The 13,302-nt window shown below is 35.1% G+C and overlaps 1 protein-coding gene across 5 annotated transcripts in view; it reads left to right on the forward strand.

Moving 5' to 3' along the window:
- The window catches only part of STK33 (serine/threonine kinase 33), a 68,919-nt gene that overhangs the window by 40,104 nt on the left and 15,513 nt on the right, over positions 1-13,302 (forward strand). For all 5 annotated transcript variants that reach the window (XM_081934331.1, XM_081934327.1, XM_081934328.1 and 2 more), the window contains 6 exons: positions 219-332; positions 3,154-3,258; positions 4,713-4,851; positions 8,090-8,178; positions 10,578-10,662; positions 12,177-12,252. In XM_081934331.1, the coding sequence (XP_081790457.1) occupies positions 219-332; positions 3,154-3,258; positions 4,713-4,851; positions 8,090-8,178; positions 10,578-10,662; positions 12,177-12,252 (608 nt within the window). The remainder of the gene's footprint in view (positions 1-218; positions 333-3,153; positions 3,259-4,712; positions 4,852-8,089; positions 8,179-10,577; positions 10,663-12,176; positions 12,253-13,302) is intronic.

Genomic DNA, 13,302 nt, shown 5'->3' on the forward strand with positions numbered 1-13,302 from the left:
ATTTGAATTATTTTTCTTTTTTAATTCATTCAATTCTATTGTCCCTTCTATTGCATTGTACTTTGTTTTTCTTAATGCATAAAACATCATCTACATGTAATTGTGCATATTTATCATCCCCCTAATACATTTGGTGATTTCTTGGAACTATCTTCTAACTATTTTTCTTATGTACTTTGTCCTCTTATTTATTTCTTACGTATTCTCTATGTTTGCAGCAAATTTATTCTTTTGGAAGGAAATTAGGACAGGGCAGCTTTGGTGTAGTGATTGAAGTAACACACAAAGAAACAGGCGTAAAGTGGGCAATGAAGAAAGTGAACCGTGAAAAGGTTGGTATTTGTAACAGAGTTTTTCACCTTGGCAATGATTACCTTATTTTAAGATTTAATTTGAATAACCATGCTATAATTATGAACTAAGTTTCTACTGTAGTTGGGAAATATTGATTATTGTGCATTTATTATTTCTTCAACATTTTATGGGAGATATAATAATGTTAATTTATTTTGACTGTAACTGTGGGACTGCAGATATGTCAAATGAAATAAAAGAGTTTTACAGTGCAGCCTAGTACCAGTGTATTGTACAAATCAAAGTAGCTCATTTCAGTAAGTGTTATGATAAAAGACTGTTTTTAAAAACTTTAATAAGTGATATGGGCAATATCAACTATGTAATGATCAAATTATGAAGTAGGTGTGTTTTACTCAAATTAAATTCTTTCAAAGAAGATTGTGCAGGGCAAATGAGATTAAATCCTTAAATGTTGAACCAGCAAGTATCACTGAGAAGTGACACCATCTTTAAAAAATGACATGATATGTTATAAAAATGGAGTTGAAGGCTTTCAAAGAAAGAACAAAAATGTGAGGAATGAGCTTTAATGATTTAAAGAATTGTAATGAAAAGTGGCAGTTACAAAGTTAACATATCATAGATCCTAATACTGCTATCAAATGTATATAGATGTGACTTAGAAAGACTGAAGCAAATATGTTCTTTGCTGTTCTGGCAAAAATGAACATGGGAAGAGTAAATGGATCTGAATAAAATTTAATTAACTTTAGGGACCTCATTTTGTAAATATCGGTGGGTGTTTTGGACTGGATGATTTAGAACAGGTTTAAGCATATATATAATTCTAAAAACCAATTACAGACCCTTGGAGAGGCTTCTATAAATATATAGAGCTTTTATAAATGTAGGAATCTAATAGTTATTTTTGACTGAAGAATTGATTTTGATTTAAAGAATTGATTTCTGTAATTAGAATATTTAAAATACCAATAAGAGCCATTCAGAGAAAAAATGGCTCCTCTCACCTTTTTTACTTGGATCATTAATAGTGAGTAGGTAGGGAGATTTCATTAATATATAGAGGTAAAGTACTTCCTGAATTATGTGAGTTCTGATTTAACTCTAGTTTTGTATGTAAAGGAATGCAATGTACTTAGGAGGAGAATGCTTTCAATCATCTTTCATGTGGCAGGTCGTACTGCCTGCTGAAGGTGCCTCGCAATGCAGTCCAGAAGTATCAGGGACTAGCTATGAGGTGGGCATCCCCCTATGTGATCAGAAACAATTGCATCTAAGGATATTGATCCCACCAAACCCTTTCTATACCCATTACCTGTTGAGGAAATGTTGGATAGTTTAGATTCCCAAATATGTAAACATTGATGTTTACATTATTGATTATTGATAAGTCTTTCAATAATGTGGAAGTTATGTTACCAAGGAGTGGCTGTAAACCATTCCTTGATATCTGATTAGAATCTGGTTCCAATCAGATAGTTCCTTAGAAAACCATGCCCAGGATGGTCAACACTAATCAAGTAGTATGGGGAACAAGATCAGGCAAAAGAGATAATAGTAGCAGCTCTAGCTAAAGTGAGAAAGTGATAATATCATATTTACACAAAGAAAAAGCAACCTTAAATTTAATTCCTCTTAAATGAAAGAGTAGAAACAACCTACCCACCTTATCATTTTAGATTTGCCAACTTGTTTATTCTTGGAAGCTGGAGGGTTATGTGAGGTATTTTTTCTGTGATTTAATATTTGTAAGCTGCCCAGACTCACTTTGTAAGATGGGTAGCTGTGTAAATCATATACATAAACAAACTCCAAGCATGTGTTATTATATAGGTAGCTAAGAGAGCCACACTTTAAAAAAAGTAAAGGGACAGGATAAAATGCATTGTATTTCTAAGGAATACATATGCATATATTATCAGCAATGTCTGCTATAAATATTTTTGTGGTTGACTCTTTGCTACAAACAGATGATGTAAGGAATCAGGGTGGTGACAAAAAAAACCAGTGGTTCTCATGCCAGAGCAAACTGTTATATCAACGAAGACCAAATAATCCAAGGCACTATCAAAAGAATGGTAACAATGTTTGTTGACTCAGTACAGCAGGTGGAAAATGCTAGAATTTATATCTTGAAACCTGGATCTATGTATAGGCTTTGCCTTTTGGGTACTGCAGTAGGCAAATTTTATCTTGCTTAGTTTTGTCCAGAAGCCTTCTGCCAAATCAGACAATTTCTAAATCAAGGTTCAAACATTTGGTGTGCACGATTCCTGCTCTCCCTTGTAGGAAATGTGAGAAATGGCCTGGCAACTTTACAAATCAGACTGACAAAATAACGCAGAACAGGGAACTTCACAAAATATTGTTTGCTTGTTTAACTGATTGATTATGTGCCATCAAGTTACTATTGACTGTGACCAGCCATATTTTCTTCATCACCTAATCCAGTCCTTCAGGTCTTCCAGCCATGCACTCTAACCAGTATAGCTGAGTCTATCCACTTTGCTGCTCATTATCCTCTTCACTTTGCTTCCATTACATAAAGTGGCATGAAGTCGGCATTTGGGTTATTATTATTTTTTTGTATTTTGTTGCTTCAAACAAACATTCAGTTGCACAGTTGACTTTGTTGCTTCTTGTTGAGGCTCTTGCAGTGTCTGATAACCTCTGTAGCCTTAATCTCAAATTCTTTGCGTATTTTGGATATGTTTACTGCCTTGAGTTATTTATAAAAATAATACAAATAAATAAATTAAAATACATTAAAAGAACAAACAAAAATTAATCAAATTTAGTACTGTTTTTTAAAAAAAATATTTTTCTTACATTAAGGCTGGGAGTTCTGCTGTAAAGCTTCTTGAACGAGAAGTAAGCATTCTGAAAAGAGTAAACCATGAGCATATAATACATCTTGAAGAAGTGTTTGAGACACCAAAGGTAAGATTTCATAAATGTAACTCCTAAGGTTCAGTTAATATCATGTGTAAAACCAGATAGGGCAACCAATGTAGGGCAGTTGGGTGTATTATAATTGATTTGCTCCTAAATTCTTAAAAATAATGTTATTCTTCCCTAACCACTTTCTTGTGGTTTGGACCAAAACTTTCTTCTCTATTATTTAATGCTACGTATTTTTCTGTCTCTCTGTTTCAAATTTGCAGCGTTCAAATATCTCTTTTTCTGAACAAATCTGGAAATGCATTTGGGGTTGGGTTTTTTTTTTTTGCCAATTCAGACTTTTATGACTGTCAGATCATTCTTATATTGGTTGGTAGTTAAAAATGGTGAGATGGCAGTTGCAGCTAAGTGATTGAAACCCCATCCCTTTGGAGGAAAAAAAAGCTCCTATGACTACCACCTTGCATTTTGACCCATAAACTGCGGTGCTTGTTACTTGTGTCCATTGGGATTGCTATATATGCCAGATTGTCCCTGTCAACTATTTATGTTTTCATTTATTAAATTGTTACCTACCACAGTCTAATCCAATTCTCAATGGCTTACAAATAAAATGAACATAATAATAAATATAGTATAACACCTCCTCCCCAGACATAAAACATACACCATCCATCACGATTCAAATGCCTTCCCAAAGAACTCAGTTTTCAGCTTCTGTTTAGAAAATGATCAGCATTGGGACTAAACTAACCACAAATGGGAAGCCATTCCAAACACTGACGCTGCCACCCTAAAACACACCTTCCCCCTTGAATTCCTGAAAATTGGGAGCAATCTGTTGCATCGCCTGGCACAATTGCAAATTCCAGTGAGGCGATGCATTCCTATAAATAACCTGAAATCAGACCATAAGGGTTAACACCAGTGCTTAAAATTGCACTTGAAAGGTAATAGACAACCAATGTAGGGCCTGAAATATATACTATCACATAATCCCATCTGGGCCCTAAATTTTTCCATCAAGCTAAAGTTTACTGAAGATTTTAAAGGCAGTCACATGTAGAATGGTTTGCTGTAGTCTGGACATGAGCCACTGCAGCTCTCATTATAGATCTAGCTACAATAGGTTTACCAGCTGAAGCTAGGGAACCTCGCCCCCTCCATCCCATGATGTGCTGCAGTAGGATTCTAGGATGCCATCCAAGCTATGGTCCTACTCCTTCAGTTACAATAACTCTGTGTCTAGAGTCATCAGTAGGCCCAAAATAACACTAATATTCTAAGTATTGGGTGAAAGCCCTCACTGATATTGAAGTTTCAGTGTTAAATTTGGAGCCACCAAGAGTTTTGGAACATGCTGAATAATTATTTGGAAAAAACCCTATCGATTAAAGCTACTCCCACATTACTTCTTCAGTTCAATATTCTATGTAAGCTAAGGTGGTGTTACACAGACACAGAGACACAGATATATTCTTTATTAATGTCAGCGGGTGTATCTTATAATGGAGTTATGCGAAGATGGAGAACTTAAAGAGATTCTTCAAAGAAAAGGTCAATTTTCAGAGAATGAGACTCGGCATATAATCCAAAGTCTTGCATCAGCAATTGCTTATCTTCACAAGAAAGGTAAGAATGTTCATTTTGTACTATATTTAATAATTGCAGTTTTCCTATTTTCACTGTACTTATAGCTGAAAATCATTTTTTACCGTAATTATATTTTTAGTATAATAGATGAGTTAATAAGTAGTTTATTCAAAGGTAGTAAGGAAATAGAATATTTCTAATCCTCTCTTCATCATGGATCAAGGCTGTTGACTCCAACCTTGCCAAACTAGGCTTCTCCCCAACTTTAATACTCAAGATGGACCATGATCTAGCAAGACAAACCTTGCGACAAAGGGTGGAGGACATCGAGAGGCAGGCAGACTTAGTTAAAGCTCCGCTGTTTTTTGGCTTCAGATGCCATTAGGTGTGTTGTTGCTCCTGCCAGCTATGTTAGTTAGTTGGAATCAGCAAACCACCGGAAAGCATTTGCACTTGTACGGTGCTATGCGCTTCCATCGGCAGTTCTGTATGGCAAGTATAAAAGGATACCATTCACGGAAAGACTGTGCCCCTGCGGCTCAGGAGATGTGGAGACTGCGAGTCACATGCTCCTTAGATGTTCCTTTTATACGGAGATTAGGAAAAAAACAGTGGTTGAATTCAGCCAGTTCGCACCACTTCGGGAAAACCGGTTGTTACGTTTCTGAGCAGTTTGGTGAACTGGTTGTTGGAGGAAATCTTTAGGGCAGAGAACCGGGGTTTAAATTATTTGAATCCCACCACTGGAAAAAAACATATTCTGCAATCACTTCTAGGTAGCCTGGCCATTCTGACACTACCTGTCTCCAGTGGCTGCTTAAGGATGAACTGTCCATGACTACATTCAGGTGACCAGATTCTATGCAGTAGCACTAGGGATTCGTCACAAACATGTGTCTTCTCCACCATAGCGATGTAATGTAAGAATTGTGGCAAACCCTTTGCACTGCTTAGTCACTTCTCTTTTAACATTAAACCTACAACAAGCCACACAGTTTAGGGATTGCAACTATCATATAGTCAGACCATGTGTAAATTGATACTGGATTTTATTATAGATTTTAGTTATTATTTATAATTTTATACTAGTAGTTTTAAGTTTATATATACTGAGTGCTTTTATTTGTTCTGGTTGATGGTCTAAGACTAATAATAACTTGTTGATAAGTTAATAAGTAGTTTATTCAAAGATAGTAAGGAAATAGAATATTTCTAATAATCATTATTTTCTTATCATTTCTGTGGATATAAGTTTTAGTCCGGAAAGTTATTCAATAAGCAAATGAATGGGATGTGTCTTTTTCAAAATAATGTCTCAATTTCATCACCTCCTGGATTAGAGGTTCAGGAAGACCCACAGTGTAACAAGAACTGCTATTAGAAAGTCAGAGAAAACATACCAAAATAAACATAGAATCTCCTGCATGTGCTTTTGTCTTTCAACCAGTTCATTTTAATGTTGTATAAAACATTTAACAAAATTTGACAAAACATCCTTTCCTCCTATAGTGACATTACACACTGATGCACAAAAACCAGTGAGGTTAACAATGAAGGTGCTATTTCTAGAAATATTTGGGTCCATTTGACAGCATATTTATCAAGTTTGGGCTTTTCATTTTTATCAATATGAATTTGGGCAAAGGTTAATATGGATTCTGACTCTTTAATCTAAGCAGTGGTCAATGTGAACATCTGTGTATAGCTTTCAATAATCTTCATTAAGAGAATTAAGAAGATAACGTTTTAGAGAGAGAAGGATTATATCTTTCTAAGATTATATCCTGATTTGTTCACCTTGGTTTTGAATGGACCATTGATGAGACAATGATAATTCTTATTTTATCTATACAAGGAATGTTTTATTTTTAAAGAATTTTTAGAATAATAAGGCTCATGCCTTCCTTGGGTCCTGCCACAAAGCTTTCCTCCAACTTCTTGGAGTAAAAATATATAGAACTGGAATCTTTTACATATGAATGCTGGTGAATCATCACAGAACTCTTTTACTTACTATGTGATGCAATACAGAGGATTTGAACCTCATCTTCAACATTTGGCCATTTATTCACTTTTCCTTTAATCCAGCAATGGTGAACCTTTTTTGGTTCGTGTGCCATAAGTGGGGGGAGCGCAGGGGGATCGTGTGTGGGCGTGCCGTACCCATAATGCAATGCACGACCCCCCCAGTGCACATGCGCGCACTACAGGTGCTTCCCCCCATTTTTACATGCTTTTTTCACCCTCCCCAGGCTCCAGAGGCTTTATAGGAGCCTGGGAAGGGCTAAAACAGTCTCCCCGAGGGACCGTCCGGAGGCTTCACTGACGCCTTCGGCGCGCTCAAAACAACACTCCGAGCAAACCGGAAGTCACGCATCAGGGAAGCTCATGAAGCCTCTGGAGGGCCTCCGGGGGGCAGGGGAGGCTCTTTTCGCCCTCCCCAGGCTCCTATAAAGCCTCTGGAGCCTGGGGAGGGCAACAAATGGCTTCAAAAAAAGGGTGAACTCAGCTGGGCAGCGTGCGCATGCGTGCTGGGCAGCTGACAGGGCAGCGTCTTGCGTGCCCTGACAAATGGCTCCGCGTGCCACCTGTGGCACGCGTGCCATAGGTTCGCCATCACTGCTTTAGTCATTAAAGTGTGTGTGTGTGTGATAGAAAAGTTGAAGAGAGTTCACATTATTTTGGACAGGGTCATGGCCCCCATTTTATTCCATTAAGATGCTCAGATAAATAGACACACATGAATATGTGACAACATACTGTGAGATTTGATATAATTAAAAAAAATCCTAAGCAAATGACAGAAAACAGAAAATGGGTAGTTTGTGGTTCAACTATGAATAGAAGTAAAACAGTAGTAGTGGTGGGAAGGAACTGAATAAGAAATAAGTGCTCACCTGAATTGTTTTTAATGTTTTGTGTTTCTGAACATGGAAAGCATACTGAGTATTTTCACTTGAAAATACTAATTTTATACATTAGTGCTTTTAAAATGTTCCTGTGACATATTATATTCTTTTATGTTATAAAATCTATGCAGGCTTCTCTTTCATTTTATTTGAAGAATAGATCTAAGTTTGACCGAAGTTTGGAACATACAGAAACTGTTCTTTTTTTTTTAATGAAAGAAGGAATACAGTGTCTGCTTGCCTGCATTAATGTAAAATAAAATGCACATAAATTACTCAGTCAAAAGGGTTTTAAAATATTTTTGTCAGAATATTTTTCAATGCACTTGATAAATAACACTTTTACTTTTTGTTCTCCATCTTGACAGATATAGTTCATAGAGATTTGAAATTGGAAAACATTTTAGTTAAAAGCAGTGACATTGATGAACAAAATGAAATGAAATTAAACATAAAGGTAAGAAATTGTAATACTTCACTTTATACACTACTTTTTTTTTCCAGATACATGTATCAAAAGTCACTTTTCCTAGTAAATGCCTATTAGTAGCTTTTAAACTGAAGTGTAATGGTATAATCAAGCCAGAAAATAAGGTTCTGACATGGCAGCAATTGACAAGAATGTGGGAGTCAAGTGCCACTGGTGAAAAACTTCTTATTGAACAAATAACAGTATAGTTATATATAAAGAAATGTTTTTAAAAGTATACTTTATTCTTTTTGTTCACTTTTTGGATAAGAGTTTTAAACTGTTAGCAAATGTAAGCCTGGAGATCCATGATTAGCATGAATTATGCATATTGGCAAGTTAATTTAAACATTTTAATAATTTTGAAAACTATAGTTTTTACATCCCAATGACTTTCTACTTTATGGACTTCAGATGAATATTTACTGCCAAAGTGCATTAACTGATTCAAGAACTTACACTTATTTATTTATAAAGAAATAATTGACCTTTAATAAATATAATTACAAAATGCCTACTATTTTTATAGTTGCTTTAAAATGACTGGGATGATTTAATAAAATGTCTATAACGATATCTAATATTAGGGTACATTTTATGGGAAATAAAGCCACATATTATGATCAAGTGTATTTTAAGTCCTTGAGTGTTCTGCCTGAATCAAGGTTTCTCTTAGGGCTAATTCATGCTTCTCTTCATGCCTTTTGATTCTGTATGTCCTCCTGCTTGCATTTCTGGGGAGAAATGTATGATCATTCTTGGGTTTGAGGAGTGGCATGTTTGCATGCTAAAGCAGACTGTTGTTTTTCTCCTCTTCCAACACAGTATTGACTATATGTTAAGGATGCATAGCCTTGCTATGTTGTTTTGGCACCAGTTTTCCTGGACAGTTCTGATGAAAACATTTTAGAAGAAACAGTGCTACAGACAAAGCATCAATGCCTAAAGACATAATAATGTAACTCAAGTAGTTGAGATTTTCAAAAATATGCAGGCAATGTTAGTTCTTCTAAGTTGATTTTTCTTCCATTGCATAGCACTTTGGCATAATCCTATTCTTTTGGGCCAACAAGAGCTTAATGCAACATGTTGTAGGCACAATTACCCAACCTCCTTCTCATCAGGATACATGGTTTCTGAGTCCCATGTAGCAGAGTATTTCCCCCAGATGCAGGTATAAGCTCTGGGTGCAGGGAAGCAGGGACCACAGATTACCTTAGCCAGGCACTGAGACAGGAAGAGAAAAAGGGGAAAAGGTAGTGAATTGGACAAACCTACTTCCTTCTTCTCTTTTCTGGCTTGGCCGACATAATAGCCCTTTCAAGGGAGATGGTACCGAGCAATGGTTTGACTTTTTTTTTTTTTGGGCCATATAATATCCCTGGAAAGAAAATGGAAAACACTTTTCTGGAAAGCTGAGGACATGTTTTGCAGTAATAAAAGCAGTCATTCCCTTGCTAGATTGCTCTAGTTTCCATTACATAATGATCTCTGATGACTTCATAGATGTCCTTGTTACTTTCTTGACAATAATACAGATTTCATTATCGTTTCTTTTTTCCTGGATATTTTTTGACCTCCCAGTCTCTCCTATAGATGAGATTTTCTGATGATCTCTCATCCAAGCACTCACCAGGCTTGCCTTTACTTAGATTTTTTGAGATCAGCTAGATGGAATGGACTAATACTTATCTACTGTGGACAACAAGATTGACAGGAACACAACTGACACATGATTGACACTGTTTATCTCATTCTGTCCTTTATGTCTGAAATCAAACATACAGAAAATGGACAGTACTTTGGCAGCCCTCTCAAAGCAGTCTGTGAAATATAGGCTGTAAGGATCCTTGGGTACTTGGATTCCCTGAAGGAAAATATTCTCCAGCCGCCCTCCCTTTTCCTTCTTGCTTATTTGTTTATAGAATGTGTACAAATAAAATGTATTAAATTCCCCTCAACTGAAACATCCATTTAGTCTCTAAATGTCTTTATTTCTATATTAGCTTCTACTCAATATTAGTATCTTCTCCTGCATATTACATACTGCATTTGGATCCTTAAACACCATGTAATTATAATTATGTGTCTTTTAAATATGTTAATATAAGTCCTGTAGCAGCATTTGGTTTTCCTGGCTGTTTCTCTTGAATACCCATCTTGCTTTTATGTATGCACAAATGCTAATGCAATTTCCAAACAAATTGGAAATATTTATGGAAACTTTGATGCAGACTTTCTGCTTAATGTGAATTGTTATAGGAAATCTTTTGAGGTTTTTTAAAAAATATCACAAAGTAGTTTAGCTATGAATATTGAAATTTTAGAAAGAATAAAAAGTTACATCCATGCCTGTAATAAAAAACAACAACGATGGTTTCTTATAGGTAACTGATTTTGGTTTAGCTGTTCAAAAGATGGGAGGAAGTGAAAGCATGTTCCAGTCTACCTGTGGGACTCCTATTTATATGGGTAAATCCAGTACTTTGTATAATATTTTCCATTAAATTTGAACTGATTAAAATAGTATTATAATGAATTAAAGTTTTGTAACTATCAATAAATACATATGGATATGTTGGATGCTATTAATTTATATATGTACAATCATTGTTATGCTCATGACTTATGGATACATTATTATGATATAAGTTTGAAGCTATGCAATTGTTGTTAGTTATAACTATATTTTACCAATAGAGAGTTTCTTCAAACAGGACTGAATAAGCTTTTTAGAATGAAAATAATGATCTTAATAGGGATGGCTGAGAACAGAAGTTTGCTTCCAATATTAACATTCAGAAGCTTGCTTGTTACAGTGGGCTTGCCTATTCCTTCTCCCACTTCTTCTGCATCCTTGGGAGACATGGAATCAGAAGAACTGAGGTATGGCATGGGAAAGAATGAAGTAGTTAACTGTTGGTAGAGGCTGCCTGTATGAATAGTGTCTCAATTAATGTAAGCAGACTTTTCATGACAGTAGGCAAGATCACATTATCACAACATGGATCTATCTGTGCTTTTTTGTCAGAGATGAAATAGAGGAGAGCAGGACTTTGCAACAAGGGAAGCAAAATGCTTTAATGCATCAGTGGATTTTTACTTGCATAGACATTTGCATTTCATTTTCATAAATCTGCTTGCAATGTTTGATTCAGTTCAATGGCATTGCTAATTGTTAACATTGTTCCATATTGGTGTGAGTGAGCATAGTCCTTGAGTTCTTAGAATATTGCTCACAAGTACAATGCGAGGGTTGAAGCTCAATTTAAAGGATGAGCTGACTAATTCTATTTAATTTTAATAGGATATTTGTAAAGACTAGCAGCTCATCTATTGAAGTTATTTCATACTGTGGTGGCCATGCAGCTCCCTGTTTCACCTGACTTAAAAAAACCTAATAGGAAATCTGTAGAAGAACCTTTAGTTCCTATAACCACTTGGATTACAGAAAGCATATTTGATGACTATTTTCATTTTGAAAAACTCTTTCTGAAACTAGTCATATCCACCATGGCTTCCTTTTTGAGTGTGTGCCCATTATATAGTCTCAACATCCCTGATGAGCTCTCAACACAAACAGGTTACTAACGCCTGCTCTGACACTTTTACTTCTCACTGCATAGGATCTGCCCTTATACCCTAGGGAAGAAGCCTTTCTGACTTTAAAACTAATATATGAATCTATGCATTTGTTTTTCAAATGGAAATGTATTTGTGTGGTTTTGTAAATGATTTGAAGTCAAGGTTTTAGGAACAGCGTTCACAATTTACAAATAGGAAGGACACAAGAAACAAAATTAGGAATTATGATAATTGTGACTAACTAAATGATCAAAATGAGGTTATAGCAGCATGAATTGTTTAAAGCCCTGCATTATTAATATCAACATCTGCTATTTTTTGAGGGGTGAGCAAAGTATATCTCATCCATAGTGCTTTCTTTTAAGTAATTAAAAGTATCTGTATTTTTTCTTTGTTGGCAGCTCCAGAAGTGATAAGTGCACATGACTATAGCCAACAGTGTGATGTCTGGAGCATAGGTGTCATTATGTATATGCTGTAAGTAGTTTATATATAATAAAAAATATCATTCCTAAAAAAGGCAATATTTGTCAATTACTGCTTGATTAGTGTTTTTCATTGGTTAAATTGTCTCTACTGAATCCTTTCTAACAGAAATGATTAACCTCAACTCTTAATATACTCAAGTAAGTATTATTTGGTCATAGCTGAGAAAATGTACTCTGTTTCTCTCTCTCTGTGTCTCTATGAGCATACAGTTTTTTAATTGTGTGCTTTGCTGGTTGCATTTGACAAAATGGAGTTTATTTGCCAGAATGTTATCTTTGAAAGCCCCTGTTTTAAGTGGATACTCACTATAATACACACATTTTTATTCAAGGTTAGAGCCAGATGTAGGTCATGCTTCATGTGAACCCATTGAAAATGGTTGTAATTAATTTAAATCCCATTGATTATAATAGATTTCCCTTTAGTATGACCAAATCTGGACCCAAGTTACTATTTCCTATAGACAATTGTACTTTATAGATCTTGGGTTACTGTTTTATTCAGTTATTTATAAATAAGACTAATATTTTAATTGAATAAAGAAAATCAGAAATATTTATGTGATATACTTGAACAGTAAAAAATGCAACCCTTACACTTTATAAATGAATTTGAACTATACAAATACATCTAAATTGTAACAAGGAACTCTCTTTGATGGAGAAAAATGATGGCCATAACTGTTCTTTTCCTATGTTGAATTTCATTAGGCTGACCTTCTTTGAAACTTCAATATTGGCAACGGAGAAGAGATCCGTCAAGTAGAAAGAATAAACTTCTTCCCAATAAAGTTGATACTTCCCAAATAATTATTCTTCCAATTTATCCAATATAGTTCTTATGCATAGCACACAGATTTTACTGAAGTTTTATTGCTTTTTTAAAAAAAAATGTAGATCATGCTGTGTTCTGAAACTTTTTAATACTGAGACAGTACCAATTTTATGATCACAGTTTATTGTATTAATGTTGCCATGCCATTTTTGCACAATATAGCATAGCTGAATGTATTATACATTGGATTGGGGTAATTTGAAT

The sequence above is a fragment of the Natrix helvetica genome (genome assembly GCF_964273705.1).
Source record: "Natrix helvetica genome assembly, chromosome: 1".
Classification (NCBI taxonomy): Eukaryota; Metazoa; Chordata; class Lepidosauria; order Squamata; family Natricidae; genus Natrix; species Natrix helvetica.